This window comes from Pogona vitticeps, chromosome 14 (genome assembly GCF_051106095.1).
Source record: "Pogona vitticeps strain Pit_001003342236 chromosome 14, PviZW2.1, whole genome shotgun sequence".
Classification (NCBI taxonomy): Eukaryota; Metazoa; Chordata; class Lepidosauria; order Squamata; family Agamidae; genus Pogona; species Pogona vitticeps.
The window spans coordinates 14,597,182-14,614,491 of record NC_135796.1 but is presented as its reverse complement, the minus strand read 5'-3'; the positions used below and the strand labels follow the sequence as shown (position 1 = coordinate 14,614,491).

The window sequence follows — 17,310 nt, the reverse complement described above, 5'->3', positions numbered from 1 at the left end:
AAGTTATGTATGTTGTTATTCTTATTTTTCAGGAGTTCTCTGGTGACCTCAGCAGGTTTGGAAAGTCAAGGAAGAACGCCATCTCCATCACCTCCATATAGCAGTTCTCCTAGCCCGTCTGGGTAAGCTTGGGTGGGGAAATTGTAGAGGTCCATGGGCCACATGTGACCTTCACGGACCTTAGAAGGTTGACTCTCTCCTGCAGCCCCCATCCCAGAAAAATTAAATGAAAAAAATATATATAATTAAAAAAGCTCAACTTGTTCATCTGCCCTTCAAAGTCCCTCTGTAATGGTACTGTACGTGTTGTGTTCCTCAGTAGACCCGGCCAGTTCTCCTCCAGTAGCAAATACGGACAGTCGGTTCCTATTCCAGTTCCTACACAGATCCACAACTACCGCCGGATTGAGCAAAACCTGCAGTCCCCCACTCAGTATACTCCACCAAGGTGAGTACCAAGACGTCACAGCCCAGTGAAACAGAGAATCTCACATGGTCTTGTCTGGTCAACAGCTGTCTTGGATACTTTCTGCCCGGCGTAAATGTTGCCCTAGGTCAACGGTTCCCAACCTTGAGCCCCCAGATGTTCTTGGACTAAACCTCCCAGAAGCCTTCGCCACTGGCCAGGATTTCTGGGAGTTCTCATTGCAAGAACATCTGGGGACCCAAGGTTGGGAAACACTGTTGTAGGTACAATCTCTGTGGGTTGTGCTCTGAGGGGTTCTAACCTAGACCATTAGTTCTCTAGAAGTTGGGGATCTCCTCAACTGGCAAGTCCAGAGGCATTGGTTTGTGGAAACCCAACAGCATCTGGAGGAACAAAGGTTGAGGAGCAATGTCTTGGAATAGGTAGACCGTGAATGTCTCAATGAAATGAAAGAGGGTTCTAGTCCTCTGTTATAGGTTCTAGTCCTATGGAATGTCACTGAAATTGGTAATCATCTCACTTTGTGTTTATTTATGCACTTATTCTAAAGACAGTGGTTCCCAACCTTGGGTCCCCAGATGTTTTTGAACTACAACTCCCAGAGATCCTGGCCAGCACAGCTAGTGCAGAAGGCTTCTGGGAGTTGTAGTCCAAGAAGAGCTGGGGACCCAAGCTTGAGAACCACTGATCTGGAGAGTGAAAGATTGAGATTGGGTGGTCTATGCCAGTGGTCCCCAACCTTGGGCCTCCAGATGTTCTTGGACTGTAACTCCCAGAAGCCTTCACCACCACCTCTGCTGGCCAGGATTTCTGGGAGTTGAAGTCCAAGAACATCTGGAGGCCCAAGGTTGGGGACCACTGGTCTATGGGTCCCCAGATGCTCTTGGACTACAACTCCCAGAAATCCAGGCCAGCACAGCTAATGGTGAGTATTTCTGGGAGACGTAGTCCAAGACCATCTAGGGCTCAAGGTTGAGAACCACTGGTCTAACAGAATCGTCTTCTCTTGACTGTTTCTTGTGTGTCTCTGTCTGTGTTTTTTTTATTTCTATACCTATTTATTTCTATACCTAATTATTTCTATACCGTTTTATATAATACTTTATCTTTTGCTTGATTGTGCCTTGCCTGGGAACATGTCATTGCAAGTGAGAGAACGGCACGCACAGAGAAAGATTAACTTAATGAGAAACTATTTGATCGTGAGAAAAAAATAAACCAGGAGCCAGAAACTGCAGCTGCTTGGCACGCGTTCACATGCCCCCCAGTTAGCATAACTTCATTGCCCTTCTTTCACAAGCTTGTCAGATGGCGAATTTATGCCTGATGAGGTCACAAGGGATTTTGAAAGAACAGGCTTGTTGTTCAAATGGGTCTAAACACAAGACGGAAGAACCTTGAAGCTTCTCCTGTAAAACCTTCCCTTGATTTTGGTTGGGGTTATTCTCATGGAAGTGCAGCTTTTTGGGGGGTTCTGGAGCTTGGAAAAGTTACTTTTTTGGGCTACAAGCCCCCCAGAATTTTCTAGCCAGCAATGCCGGTGGCCATTCTGGTCAGAGGCTTCCCAGATTATTTCTTTTTAAAAAGGCTAACTTTTGCAAGCTCTGGATAGCTCATTTTAGCCAGAGGTTGGGAGTTCTAGTCTCCCCCCCGGTGCCTCCTTGATAGGGGCTGGAATGATGACCCATAGGGTCCCTTCCAGCTGTGCAGTTTTGAGATTATTATCTTCCTTCTTTATTCATATTTTATTTTAGTGGTATTTAATACTGCTTTTCCCTTTTGCTTCCCCGTGTGTTTAAAAATCACACAACATGTTTTTGATGGCTCCCTTCCCCGCCCCCTCTCAATCCCTCGACCGAGAAGAATCTGAAGTGTATGTCTCTGGATTTGATCTCATCCTTCACCTGCCTTCTGGCGAGTGTAGCCTAAAAGAGGCAGCATGTTTTAGCTCTGATGTCAACCCCGCTTCTAAAAACGTCTGGCTCCGATCTGCACTCCCCGCGTATACAGAGCAGGCTGCCAACGAGTGGTGTCACTCTGTTCTCTTTACGTTTTGTGCCGCAGCTGTTAAGAACACTGCAAACAGCTCAGGACCGCTCTGTTCCCTAAAGGATCTGAAGCTAGCCGATCGTTGCCTGCCCGTCTGTAATGCTGGAGATTTCCTGTTCAGGGCCATCTGGCGATGGGTCCAAAAATTTTGAAAATAGAGATGGCCACAAACTGCTGGTTGAGTGGTGTGTGCCAGTTCATTTAGTTGGCCGAACAGGATTTTCAGTGCTTCGAAGCCCTGCCTCCTCTGACAGGCGCCCCCCCAGTGCCCCGACTCCCCTGTTTGGACACTAAATGAAGTGGCACAAATGAAGTGGTTCAATTCGTGCCCATCTTCAAAACTCTGGCAATGAAGGTTGGAAATTCAGTGAAGAAGAAAAGGGTATCCTGGGTCTTTGTCCAATCTGACCCATCTTTGCGGAGAAAATTTTGGCTGACACCCCATAGGTTGGTTCAGTGTTTTGTACTGTGAGGTGAGAAATGCCATGTTCTGGGAGGTGAGATTGCTCATTAATACCCTTAAATTAAACCTTGTTTGTCTTTCTATGTTCTCAAGCGTGATCTGGTCATTTCCCCCTCCCCTCTTTAGATCCAGTACGGTCAAGAGATCCAGCAGCACGAGCCCGCTTGGCTTCTTCAAGGCCAGCCCTTCCCCTCCCTTTGCTGCTGGAGAGCACGGAGCAGCCATGGCAGGCCCTAGAAGGTTCTCCTTTGGTGGCGCCAAGCCTTACACGCCATCCCCGCAAGGTAGACTATTTTGTGCAATTTCATTGTGGGGGGAGGATCACCAACTAGAGATGGTTTTTGCTGGAGTTCTCCCTAGAATTCTCCATTCTAAATTGTGCTCCCCTGGAGAAAGGCCGGACCGGAAGACTTCCTCTCCTGGGAGAGGCCGAGTTCTGGCCTCACTTCCTGTTGGGAAAGGAAGTTTGCCTCAGCGCTTGCTGGGCACTAACGGAAAGCTAAGCTGGAACTTGGCCTGCTTTGAGACCATAAAGACATCTAGCTTTTGTACTTGGGTGGGAAATCTGAAATCTTGGTGCCTGAAATCTTGGACAACTGCTGCCAGCCAGAGTTGGCAGTGTTAAGTTAAATGGACCATATGTCTGACTGAGGAAAAGACAGCTTCTTCTGTTCTTGAAGGACTGTGGGAACTGTTGTCCAAAATCTCTATGGTCAGAATTTCCAAGCTCTCTTCCTTCCTTCCTTCCTTCCTTCCTTCCTTCCTTCCTTCCTTCCTTCCTTCCTTCCTTCCTTCCTTCCTTCCTTCCTTCCTTCCTTCCTTCCTTCCTTCCTTCCTTCCTTCCCCTCATCCCTCCCCTCCTTCCTTCCCCTCATCCCTCCCCTCCCTTCCTCCCTCCCTCCCTTCCCCTCATCCCTTCCTTCCTTCCCTCATCCCTCCCCTTCCTTCCTTCCTTCCTTCCTTCCTTCCTCCCCTCATCCCTCCCCTTTCTTCTCCTCATCCCTCCCCTTTCTTCTCCTCATCCCTCCCCTTCCTCCCTCATCCCTCCCCTTCCTCCCTTCCTTCCTCCCTCCCTCCCTTCCCTCCCCTCATCCCTTCCCTTTCCTTCCCCTCATCCCTCCCCTTCCTCCTTCCCTCCCTCCCTCCCTCCCTTCCCCTCATCCCTCTCCTTCCTTCCTTCCTTCCCTCCCTCCCTCCTTCCTTCCTTCCCCTCATCCCTCCCTCCCTCCCTCCCTTCCCTCCCTCCCTCCCTCAAAGGCAGGAGTAATAAGGTTAGACCAGCGATTCCAATTTTGCAGTTGGTTCCATGGTGTTCAGTTGAACGTATTTACTCCAGCCCTGTTGGAATGGGGAGAGCAGATGCTGGGGGATTTCCATCAAGCCTAGCCAGCAGGACCCCCAAAGCTGGTGGCATCATGGGAGTTTGTAGGTGGAGGCCCATGAATTACTCAGCGCTGTCTCCAGGGCTGAGCCTTGACTTCAAAAACAGTCGTTCAAAGCAGAGTTGGCAAACCAGCGGGAGTATGCATGCGTTGCTTTGTAATTCACCAGTCCAGTTCTGAGCGTCTCCAGTTTAAAGGCTCTCAGGTCTTAGAAAAGAAAGACATTTGCTCGAGATCCCTCAGCACATGAGTAAACTTGTGCGCGCTAGATTCATTGCGTCTTGGCAATCTTTCTCACATGTCCGATGTAAATATCCAGTGCTTTATCACATCCCAAGGGGCCATTTTGTGATCACCTCGCCCGATGGAAACCTGATTCTGTGGGAACTTGTAATTCATAGCCTGTCCTGGGTTGTCCTCTTTTTATTTTTAAGTTGGAACAATTCCAGAGCAGCCGGACCAGACCGTTGCCGCTTCGCCTCTTGGGCTAGAGATGAGAAGCCGAGTACCTCTAGCGGGTATGTCCCGGTTTCGTTGACCTTGAGTTCTTTCTCCTTCCTGCGCATTCTCCGTGCAGGGAAACATGGTTGTCTTGCTTTTTTCTTCCCAGGTGCCTCTGTGCCTGACCTTTGCCCGCGGGGAATGGGCTCCCGTCTCCACAGCGCTCCCAACCTGTCCGATCTCCATTCCTGCCGGCAAAAGATCACCAAGCAATACTCAGATCCCCTGGTCGCCCATTTCAGCCACGTCCCGGCTGGCCAGCCTGCGCCCCCATGCGGCCTGCCGGCCTGCCGTTCCCTGAGGTCTTCGCCGAAGCTCTCCGAATTCATGCAGAGAAGCCCTTTGCCGACTATTATGGGATCTCCCACAAAGGTATCCCAATCCCTGGGGGGATCTGGTTTGTGGTCTGCTTTGTGTGTCTGCTCTATATAGTTCTTGCAGTTCGGTGTGACTATAACTGCGGTGACTCTTGTCTTACAAGAATCTCGAGGCCCTCCACTGAATGCTCGATGGTTGTCCAAACATCAGAGCGATCGAAAGCAAAATCCTGCGTCTTCCCAAATTGTGCTATTGTCCATTTTTTGGGGAAGGACCAATAGGGCGGGTTGAAAACAGCATTAATTACCCTGTTTCCCCTAAAATAAGACCTAACCTGAAAATAAGCCCTAGTATGATTTTTCAGGATGCTTGTCATATAAACCCTGCCCCCAAAATAAGCCCTAGTTAAGTGAAACTCCATCCTTGTGCAGCAACCAGAAGATGACATGACTGCATTTAAATGAACGTAGATGGTTGTACATGAAAAAAAATAAAACATCCCCTGAAAATAAGCCCTATTGTGTTTTTTGGAGCAAATTAATATAAGACCCTGTCTTATTTTGGGGGGAACGGGGTAATTAATTAATTGCTAATTAAAGTAATTAATTAATTAGTAATTAAAGTAATTAATTAATTACTAATTAAAGTAATTAATTACTAATTAATTTAGTACTTGCAGCAAGACCAATTAGAGCAAAAAGTTAGAACGTTAATTGTAACTTGCAGCTAAGTGAATGGGTGGAGTTGAGCCGTGAATGATAAATTGACGTCCAAGATTAAAATTGGGGAAAAAAAACATGGATGGTTGTGAATGAATGAGTTTAGCAATACGTGGGGAGATCTTGCAGAATTCGTTCCGGTGAAACATCCAAGCAACACGCCACTTTTGAAAGGTTCAAGGGGCTTTGTGATATTATTATTAATAATAATAAAACAGGTATCACTAAATTTCTGGTGTGCTAAACGTTAGTAATAAGGATAGCCGTGTATGGAGATGTATTACTTTGTACTAAGGATGGTATTTTTCTTCTTCGTAATTATTAATGTTATCCTTTTTTTAAAGGATGATACTTTTTGTATTGTAAGTTTCTTTAGAAGTGGGGAATGGGAAAACCACTTCTGAGTATTCTCTGCCTAGAAAACCCTGGAAAAGGTTGCCGTAAGTCAAAATCGACGACACGGCATCGTCGTCGTCCTCCATTCCTGACGAGCCACTTTTCTTCCTTTTCTCCCCCATGTTTGCCTCCTTTGTCGAAATCAGGCCATGTCGCCTTTCGACTTCAACAAAACCCCGAGTTCCCAAAACCTGCTCGCCCTCCTGGCCCATCAAGGGGTCGTGATCACGCCGACGAGGAACAAGACACTCCCTGACCTGAAAGAGATGGGGCACCTTCATTGTCAGCAGGCGGGGCTTGGTTTGAGACCGATGGACGAAGCCCGGGGCAGGTATTGGCGAAAATGGCTCTGTTATTCTTTGCGATAGGTTTTACCTTTTGTTTTTGCTGTTGGGGGGGGGAGCTATTTTCTGCTTATTTCTTTATTTGATACCTCTAAATCCCATCTTCCTCCCAGTGTGAGCATAAAGCTCGGGGTGGACTGGATTTCTTGGGCTGCAGATCTCGTAATTCCCAGTTCTGGGGTTTCTCCTTGACTTCCTCACACCTTGCAGACACCTCAGTGCGGCTCGCCTGGGAGACGAGGCCTAAACTTTGGGGCTTAGCTCGGCCTAACTCCACCTAGCTTCCTGTCCAGAAAGGAAGCTCCCAAGGAGCACCAGGGCCGGAACAGGAAGTGTGGGCACAGTTAGGCCTAGCTCTGCCTCCAAGCCTTTTAGGCCTTTTCTCCCAGGCGAGCCACAGGGAGCAAGTCGGGCAGAACTTCCAGAATGGGGAAAGACAGGAAGGTTATTCCAAGAAATAAAAGATCCTAACTCTACTTGACATATTTTTTTTTTTGTCTTTCTTGGTCCTCATAAAAGCCCTGTGATGTCAGTCCCACTGAAAAGGTGTAGCTATCCTGCGGTCGCCCAATGCATTTCATGGCTGAGTCAGGTTTTGAAACCAAGTCTTTAGAGCCCTAGCCAGTGCTCAAACAAGCATGCCATGCTGACTGTGATGAATTCTTACATCTCCACTTTGTTTTTTTGTTTGTATTGAGCCCTCAGGTGCTATACGATTTCCACCCAGGCTGGCCTTTCTGTCCATTGCTTAATGTTCATTTCATGGCAGGCATAATAAGGGCCAGAGAATCAATGGAATGACTGGACACCCTTTAATTGCCTTGTAATTGTGCTCTTTCCCTTGCTTTGCCCCCTGTGATGACGTCATGGATGGGCCAACACTGCAGCGTGGCCTGCTGGTGCCAGGCCTAACCCAGTGTGATCACCATCATCCTTTCCCCAATGTTATTCCTTCTTGATCACCAGTAGTCTGACTTGGAAGAAAGTAGCTCCCCCCCAATATGTTTCAAAGAATGAGGTGCCCCAGACTCAGAAGGTGGGGCATATCGCACATTTTAGTTCACCCACCATGAACATACTCCAGCTACAACTCCCAGAAGCCTTCCCCATGAACAGGATTTCTGGGAACTGTAGTCCAAGGACAGCTGAGGTTGGGAAGCACTCTTCTTTGGGGGGGAAAGGTAGTTTCTCCGGAAAGAAGGGACCTCTAGAACTGCTCTGGTTGAACAGATGTTCGGAAGGTCCATGACCTGCTTCTCCAAAGATGCTCCGTTCTGGTTTCTTGCCCCATCTTCAGGTCTCTCAGCACCGGTCGACTCACCGACCTCCTCCTCAAGGCTGCTTTTGGGGAGACCGGGAGCAGTGACAGCTTGAACAATGAAAAGCCCATGGAGATCACAGGTACCTGGGTTTTGGGGGTTGGGGTTGTTTGGGGTTTTTGTGTTAATGTTGGGTTTCTCCTCTCTTCTGACTGCCCCATCTATCCATCTGGTTGTGTATGGCCTACTTGGTTCTTCTCCATGCCTCTTGCTCTACCTCCAGTATCTCCCCGATTGTCATTTGAACCGGTTTTCTTTCCTTCCCTACAGCTCCGTCGGCAGCCTGTGGAGGAACTATACCCTTGGGGGCCCAGGAGGGCGCTTCCGCAACCCCCTCCCCCGTCGTCTTTACCGTGGGATCCCCTCCCAGTGGGACGACGCCTCCTCAGACCACCAGGACCCGGATGTGTTCTGGTAACGAAATGTTTCTCGCCGTCTCAGTGCTGTGGTCAGGAATGACAATGGGTTGCTTGGCAGCTGCTGCGTCGCCCCTCTAGTGGCCATGAGTTCCACAGCTCACTTGCCTTGTTGCTCAAGGCGGAAGGCATTCTAGAAATGAGGTGTTTTGTCTGATTAGTGCGAGGGCGCGTAAGGATGGGACCGAAAGCAGTGGGTGGATTCAGTGTCGGTGACAGCCTACTGCGAGACACAACTTGGGCCATTGACCCTAAAGAAATGGCAGATTTGGAATAGAAGGGTGCTCGGATGATTTGCTCTCATTTAGACATCCATGATCATGGTTTAGTGATGTCCAACCTTGGTCCTCCAGATGTTCTTAGACTACAGCTCCCAGAAGTCTTCACCACCACCTCTGCTGGCAAGGATTTCTGGGAGTTGAAGTCCAAGAACATCTGGAGGGCCAAGGTTGAACACCACTACCCGGGTCTTGCCTGAACTTGGGTGCAGGAACAGGGAGCTCTGTGTGAGCCCCAGTGCGCCCATGGAGACCATTTGTACCACTTAGGGCTCAATGTTTTCTAGACCCGTTGGGCTACGGTTCCCATGATTCTTGGCTGTGTTGACCGGGGCTAATGGGAGGCAGAGTGAAAAAAACATTTGGAGGGCACCGGATGACCTGCTCCTAGTCCAGAAATCTGCTCCTGGTCCAGAAGAGCTCCATGTAGACATCTCGGCGTGCTGCCAGGGAACTCCATTTATATCGCAGAGATTCAACCTGTTAGTATATTCAACTGATTGATAAGTGAAGTATTGCGTGTGTGTCAAATAAAAGGGATTTAGCAAAGATAATAATAATTATAGACGGGCACGGACCCACCAGTCCGACGATTCGTGCCGGTTCGTTTCTTGGACAAACAGATGCCCTACCTCTTCTGGTGAGTGCTCACTCAGAGGGAGCGCCTGGAGGAGGTGGGGCAGGGAAGCCAGTGTCCTGTGCTCTGAGTGGGTGCCTGCCAGAGGAGGCGAAGCGGGGAACTGCCAAACACTTATTCGACCAAGAAACGAACCGGCACGAAACACCGAACCAGCAGTTCGTGCCCATCTCAAATAATAATCATGTCCTGTCAAGTCAATTCTGACTTAATGGTGACATAAATAGGGATTGATATGTTCTGATTAAACGGGAGTTCGCTTCTAATTCACATTCAGGACATTTCAAAGTACAACAAGAAGAGAAGGGTGTTGTTTTTCTTTTGTTTCAGGCCCTTCGTTAAGATAACCTCTGTTTCTTTCGATATTTCTTTTTTTTTCCTAGTGGGATCTTCTAGCTCTCTAAGTTCTGGAGGGTCTTTCAGTGGGCGACACTTCATTCTGGGAGCGAACGGGGAGGTCCTTGAAGCCCCGCCAGGTGTCCGGTACACGTTTGCCGACCCCCTCGCAGCCAACCTGGAAGGAGCTGTTACCTTTGAAGCTCCCGAGCTCCCAGAGGAAACGCTTATGGAGGTGAGCAGTATTTTTGGTTGTTCAGGATGTCTACGAAGTGCTCTTTTGACCCCCCAACATTGGTTGCAATATGAGGGGAAGATGCCCTTAACCCTGAAAATAAGACCCGAAGCGGATTCACTGCCCCCACGGAATCGGATTCACCAGCCTTCACGGTCTGTAGGGCTATAAGCTGGAGACTGTCTCGCATGGTAACAAATGGCCCAAAGACAATTGGCCTCCGGAACTCATGGCCACTGGGGAATTTATTTTAATAGCACCATTCTTCATCCCTACAAGGAGTGTTTGAGTAGAACTGATTTTTGCATGGTTTTGTGTCTTCATAAAGGAGGCAGCACCAGACGTCTTTCGAAATTTAGCTGCCAATTCGCCCCCACTGAGAATAATTTTGCTTTTTTTTTTCACCTTTTGAGATGAGAAGGCATACATCATAGCTGCTGTTTAATAAAACGGTGTGTGCATTTAGATAGAACCGCCTGGGTTTGTTTCATGTCGTAATCTCTTGAATGCTAGAGGGAGTAAAGCCGGGGATGCAAACTCAGCTGAAATGATTTCAAAGAACCGTCGTCTGCGCCCACTCTATTCGGGCTGGCGGCATTTCACCGCGGATTGTTGCGCCTGCTTTTAAAGGCTCTCGGTTCCTCTTGCTTTTGAGCTGGAAGACGGCCAGCCCCATCCTGCTCCTTTTCATTTGGGAGTTGAATTGAGGATCCGTGACTGCCTTTTGCCGGGGCGGAAAGACAGCGAGAGATTTTGCCAGGGTGTCTGAGAGGGAGATGAAGGGCGTGGTGGAAAGAAACTAGGTCACTGTTTCATCTTTATTCATCATCTCTGAATGGCTCCTGCGGAGCCCGGGTGAATGCTCGTTGTGCGGAAGTCTTGATTCTAAGCCAGGAAGGAAGCAAAGCTGCTAATTTTGGATTATCCTGAACTGGCTAGTTCGGTATACCGGGCAAAATCCAAAGAAACCAAACAAGAGAAAAACATGTGACACCTTAAAGAATATGATATTTTAATGTGAGCTTTCGTGGTTCACTTTGCCAGACACGGGGAAAGAAAATGAAATAATGGGGAAAAAATATCGGTTTCACAAGTAGAATATCCTAAATATTCATTGGCTGTAGGAGTCTTGGGTGTGTGGTACATCTCATGCATAGTAATTTATGGCCTGTGTTTGATGCTGGGTTCTGTTGCAAACATTCCTGCAGGAGACAGAAAATGGATACGAGGCTTGAGCAAAGATGAGGGAAGAGGGAGAAGGTGTTTTGTGGGGGGTTTGAAGACAGGCATCGCAAAGCGAAAAAACCCCATTCAGACCATCGCAAAAAGATCGCAATTGTGATCGCAAAAAGATTGTCGTAATGCGGTTTCGTCGTAATGTGGGGTGGTCGTAAAGCGAGGCACTACTGTATTCATATAATAGCTCAGTTCAAACGTATACGGCTGGATCTTGAGGTTTACAATGAGTAGGGATCTCCTCCCACGAATCTCCCTCATTGTTTCCGTTGTCTTCCCGGCTGTAGCAAGAGCACACGGACATCCTGCGCAGCCTGCGGTTCACCCTAGCTTTCGTCCACTACGTGATGGAGATCGCAGCCCTCAAAGGGAGCAGCGGCGAGCTGAGCGGTTCGGTGGCCTCCGAGTACCAGCTCCAGGAGAGCGTCGTGGCCGATCAGATCAGCCTGCTCAGCAAAGAGTGGAGGTACGAATCAAGATCGGGGGGAAAAAGATTGGGGGGAATCCTTCCTTCCTGCAGTCTTTCAAGGGTTTTTTTCCCACTTTGGGTCCCCAGAGGTTCATGGACCGCAACTCCCAGAAGCCTTCACCCCTCGCTGTGCTGGCTGGGATTCCTGGGAGTTGTAGTCCAAGAACATCTGGGGACCCAATGTGGGGAAACACGGGGGGGGGGAGAGAGGGATTCGGTAGCCTTGCTCGAGATGCTGTAAGCGAAGGTGTTGGTTTTGCAGCTCAGAGCATGGTGGCTTATGGCAGCTCTCTCTCTCTCTCTCTCTCTTTTTCTCTTTTGGTTGGTGGTTCCTTCACAGTTACGCAGAACAGCTGGTGCTGTACCTGAAAGTAGCAGAATTACTTTCCGCAGGGCTTCAGATGGCCATCGACCAGATCCGGGCAGGCAAACTGTGTCTCTCCTCCACGGTCAAACAAAGTAAGAGGTTTTTTTTGATCAAATGCAGATGTGGCCTTTTTGCATCTCTCTGCGTGCGGTCTCTGGCCGAGGTTCCCAGAGAACCGCACCCTGCCCTCATCTAGCACTTGATTCGTCCTGGGCTGAAGCTTCAGCTCACGAGTGGATCCGAATAGTTTCAAAAGAGGGAAAAGATGCTAGAATCGGGCAAAAACATTTGGTCCAAAATGCAGAAGCCTTGAAGGCACTCATTGTCTCACTGACCAAGTATTCGGCAGGCTTCCGTGATGCATTCAGACAGCCCGCCATGTGCAGTGAGAAATTTTGGGGTGAGATCCATTGACATGGCTTTTCTTTCATGTTTGTCTGGGTCCGAATGCCTTAATGCCCTCGTGGCTTGATGCACACATCCTGATTGCCAGCCGAGAGAACAAAACAGACACATTGCCTGATGTGACTAGGTCAGCAATTAGCTACGTGTGGGAGCTCAACCGTAATTGCTCTGGGTGCAACTTAATAATTATATGTTGTGTCTTTGCTGTTAAAATAGCAATGTTGTCATCCTGTTGGCTGAATCATGTCTTTCTTGGTGAAGGGTGCCCTCTGCAATCACAACATTTTACAGACTGGGAGATTGCTTTTATTTATGTTATTTCAAACATACCAAGCCGATATATATATATATATATTCAGCAGCTTCCAGCTGGCAAGATGGCCAGTCTGCTGGCTGGAGGATGATGAGATCTGTAGTCCAGACAGAAACTTTACATGCTCTCAAACGTGCTCTTAGTTTAAACAGCACAAAACAATTTGCAAGATCTCTTGCAAATGGAAAGATGCCTAAGACTGAGCAGTTCAGGACTGGCTGGGGGGAGTGAGCTCCATGCATGGGGGGGGCACCCCCCACGCAAGTGCGGCGGGGATGTTGCACCCATGCGGGGGGGCATGTCATGCCTTCGTGCATGCGTGACACACACACTCTGCGCGAGTGTGCGGCGGGTGGGTGGAGATCCGTCTCCGCGGCCCAGTTCTGGCAAGCCCACGGACCGGCACCGGGCCACGGACCAGGGGTTGATGGCTCCCGATTTATAGGGTCCCTTCTAGCTCTGCCGTGGGTGCGAATACTATGCAAAAAAAAATACACAGGATGTTGTCCACGCCCCAAGTCCCAGTCTTTGGTAACAAGCCCCGAGTCCCTCTTAAAAACAAGACTTCTTCCAATTTATCCTTGGGGCAGTCCTCTCTTTTTCCATCTGCCTCGCCTCCCCGGGTGGTTGTGAGACCCAAGTGGGAGAAGCAAGTCCCGCATGCCCCTTTGCGAGCTCACAAGGAGGAAAGCCGAGGGGTGGCCGTCGTCTAGTAAACAGAAACAAAATCGTAACCGTTCAAAACGTAACTTGGGGGGCTTGCCTCCTTTCTCCGTCTTTGCTAGTTGTGCGGAAGCTGAACGACCTATACAAATCCAGCGTGTCGTCTTGCCACTGTCTGAACCTGAGGCTGCAGAGGTGGTTCCTGGATAAGCAGAAACTCATGGACCGGATCAACAGCATCACGGCCGAGAAGCTCATTTTCAGCCACGCCGTGCAGATGGTGAGGAAGTCCTTCCAAATTGTGGCTGGGCACTCTTTTCGGTGAAAGAGAGGCGCCCCTGACACTCGAGTGTGTTAAAAAGTTTTCAATCTCTGGTTCATGTCTAGCTGCACAGCAGGAGTGCAGGGATTCGCAGCACAGAATAGCTTCAAGTCCCCCAGATTAGTCCACCCCTTTTCCTCCTCAATCGGCACTCACAGTCTCAGTAACTCATTCTGAGAAATCCGTAGAGAAAGAAGAAAAGGTTTCACTTCCATTTCCTTTTGCTGTGCTCCCTCCTAGCCAACCGTCTGCAGACCTTCTAAAGCTGTGCTTCCCAACTTTGAGTCCCCAGATGTTCTTGGACTATAACTCCCAGAAATCCTGGACACCACAGCGAGTGAAGTAGGCTTCTGGGAGTTGCAGTGCAAATACACCTGGGGATCCCCCAAAGTTGGGAGTCATTGTTCTAAAACACCAGGGACGTTCTCCTTTCCTCGGGATTCTGGAAAGGAATCTCGTTGGGGTTCAGACTAGTTGAGAACACAGAGCCCAAGCCGTTTCCCCCATTGGGCAGAGAAGCGATGCTTGAGCTGCGGGGATTATGGACTGTTGGTGGGCCAAAGGTTTGTCCATGAGCAAGCCCAAACCATGTGGACATGCACGCTAGCCATGTCTTTGCAGGCCACTGAACGGCTTCTTCTTCTCCAGGTTCAGGCTGCGGCGCTAGATGAGATGTTTCACCACCGAGAGGACTGCGTGCAGCGGTACCATAAGGCGCTGCTGCTGATGGAAGGACTCTTGAACATCATCACTGAGCAGGGGGACGTTGAGAACATCAGCAAATGTAAGGGGCCGCCGTTGCCTGATGGCTGCATGCCGGCACATCAGTCGTGGAGGTGGGAGGTGGGGAAGAGACATGGAAATGAGCTGGAGGTGCTTGAAAAGCAGCAAGTCCCAAGAGGTGAGGCAGGAGATGCTGAGCACAGACAGCGCAGACCAGGGAGATGATGAAAGAGAGACAGGGGAGCAAAGATGCTCCTCTGTAACCAGAATCTTTCGCCATGAGACACAGGATAATTGTACTTATTTGGGGACAAAATACTATTGTGTAGTTACTGCAGAATAAAATAATCTGACATGTAGCAACAAATCACTGCGTACCTGTGTGAATTCCTAGTCACATGCTAGGCTGCTAAACTGGCACACGGCAAGGCATCCAAGCATAACTTTGTCGATTAGCAGAAATTTGCCATAGCAGAAGTTAAGCCATTTTTGCTCCAAAACCATAACCACGCAACAGGATTTTGGCCGATAATTACGTGATTATAGTTTTGAAGTGCCTGGTAAGAAAAAATGTCTACATTGTTGGTATGTGTTGTCAAGCCGCTCCCACCTTATGATGACCTTATAGGTTAGTGATCTCCAAAATGTCCTCACGTAAAAAGCTCTGCTTAGGTCTTGCAAACATCATCATCACCACTTTAGACCTGCAGAGCTGGAAGGGACCATAGGGATCATCCAGTCCAGCCCGTCAAGGAGGCCCAGTTGGGAATTGAACTCCCAACTTCTGTCTCCGCAGTCAGAGACCTAAACCACTGACCTATCCAGCAATTTGTTGGTTTGTTTATGGCATTTATTCATTTGCTAGCTGGCTGCAAGTTAGATATCTGGCTGCGGAGCCAGAAATTGGGAGTTTGATTCCCCTACTGTGCTTCCCAGAAAAGCCAGCCTGTAAAGCCTTGGGCCAGCTGCACCATCCCAGGGTGCCCCCTAGAGGAAGGGAAGGGTAAGCTACTTCTGAGTATTCTCTACCTGGAAAATCCTGAAAAGAGTCGCCATAAGTCAGAATTGACTCCATGGCACACAGTTGTTATTATAGTTGTGTGAGTTTGTTGTAGCTGGAACAGCAGAGTGCCTTTTAGCACTTAATAAAGTTTTATCTGTTCTAAGCTTTTGCAGCCTGGTCACATCCAGCAAAGCGAGTGGCCAACACATCGCTTACCCCAGATCGAATCTGTACTGAAGTTGCTACAAAGCTTCCTCTTAGATTTCACTTGGTTACTGATTTTGGATTTATTTTATTTATTTATTCTATTTATACCCCACCTATCTGGTCGTTACGACCACTCTAGGCGGATTCTTAAGGCAAACTGTCTTCTAGGCGCTTAACGGTCTCTTACGGCTGGCAAGAGGAGAGTGACATATTTTCTGTACTCTTTTTTTAAAAAATTCTCTCCCCAGGCAAAATGTGTATTGAACGCAGACTGTCAGCCCTCTTATCCGGGATCTGTGCATGAAGGGAAGCCTGCTGCTGTTTCCTTCAACCTCTGGAAAGCATCCGTTGCCAAAAAAGATGGGAGTCGGCAGCACCAAGCCTCTCAGACGCCGGCGGCCATTTTCCTTCTTTGGCTCCATGTGAAGAGAGACTTCGTATTTGGATTTTCTTTTTTTTCTGTCCCTCTCCTCAAGTTTGGCTTAGTCTTCGGGGACGTCAAGAGGGCTGGTTGAGTCCTTTCGGCGGCTTGAAACATGAGAAGCGTTAACAGCCAGTCTGCCTTTCTCCGTTGGCTGGGAGGTGGTTGAGGGGTGTGTTGTTGGGTTTTCTCAGGGGGGGGGAAGGACCCAACCTCTAACATGCCCATTTTTGAGGAGCCGGCCTTGCTCGAGAGTTGGTTTACACTACACTCTGCGATCCGCTGCGGGCAGTGGATACATCGCACTCTTCCGGTCTTGGAAAAGATGACTTCAATAAACAAACAAACGATGGATGGGAATCTTGTTGGTTAGGAAGAATTATCATTCCGCAGCCGAATCCAGCAGAATCCTCAACCCCACCTACGGATTGCCGATCTCCGAAAGTTTCCCAGTGCGCTGTGTACCGGTCAATCTTTTCTCAACCTCTGCCTCGGTCTTCTTACCGAACATCAATTTGCACAGCAAGTTGGAGTGTGTGTGTATTGGGACCCCGCCCCCCCCAAAGAAACTGGCTCGTTTTTGCTTGAGCAGTTGTGGTGTTTTCGTTCTTCCAAAGTAATGGAGCAGGTCTTCAGTTTTGGGGAACTCACATCTGTCCGGCAAAACAAGACGGGTGGATGATTTGATGATGGATCGGTGGGAGGAGAAGACTTTAGTTTCTCGTTTTCTTACGGTCTGATCCGTAAGAAGAACATTAAAGGAAAGAAAGAAACAACCCAGAGCCTTCCAAAACGGGACTCCTCTTGTTTCCGTCTCAAGAAGCCAAAATACGACGTTACGAATACATGAACCGTTTTCTCTACCGAGACGGAAGTCCTTTGAATCCACGGAGATGGTTCTCATCCGTGGCATGAGGAATCATCTGTGCTGTTTCAGGGTTGCTGGGCAGAAACACACACACACACACACACACACACTTTGTGAATCAAAAGGAGCACTTTACGGACGATTTGAACTGCGATTCGGAGGCACGTTGCCGTGTTCCCGAAAATGTCGTTAACTTACAGGAATGCTGTTGTGCTTTGCCTCCCTCACCGCCCGCCCGTTGGCTGATACGTCGTCTGTCGAATTGCGTTTTTTTTTTAAAAGAAAAATAATAAATTGCACTACAAGTGTGTATGAGTGTTTGTGCATATATATATTAATACATATTCCTGAAGTTAATATGTATTGATATGTATATGAAATAATGTGTAGTGTAAACTGTTATGTATTTTATCTGTACTGTACCTTATGCTTTGAGGACTAAGAAAGAGAAGTCGGTTTTAAGTCTTGAATACCATGAATTATTTGCTCTGCA

The 17,310-nt window shown here is 48.5% G+C and overlaps 1 protein-coding gene across 2 annotated transcripts in view; it reads left to right on the top strand.

The window, feature by feature from the left end:
- ULK1 (unc-51 like autophagy activating kinase 1) overlaps positions 1-17,310 on the top strand; it is an 80,321-nt gene extending 63,011 nt beyond the window's left edge. Inside the window, exons 15-28 of one of the 2 annotated variants that reach the window (XM_072983094.2) lie at positions 33-122; positions 323-448; positions 3,066-3,223; positions 4,756-4,839; positions 4,932-5,194; positions 6,402-6,586; positions 7,897-8,000; positions 8,189-8,332; positions 9,633-9,820; positions 11,344-11,522; positions 11,866-11,984; positions 13,396-13,553; positions 14,244-14,379; positions 15,777-17,310. In XM_072983094.2, the coding sequence (XP_072839195.2) occupies positions 33-122; positions 323-448; positions 3,066-3,223; positions 4,756-4,839; positions 4,932-5,194; positions 6,402-6,586; positions 7,897-8,000; positions 8,189-8,332; positions 9,633-9,820; positions 11,344-11,522; positions 11,866-11,984; positions 13,396-13,553; positions 14,244-14,379; positions 15,777-15,832 (1,990 nt within the window). In that variant the 3' untranslated portion in view covers positions 15,833-17,310. Of the gene's footprint in view, positions 1-32; positions 123-319; positions 449-3,065; positions 3,224-4,755; positions 4,840-4,931; positions 5,195-6,401; positions 6,587-7,896; positions 8,001-8,188; positions 8,333-9,632; positions 9,821-11,343; positions 11,523-11,865; positions 11,985-13,395; positions 13,554-14,243; positions 14,380-15,776 lie in introns of both variants that reach the window. The other variant, XM_072983092.2, reaches the window with a different exon arrangement.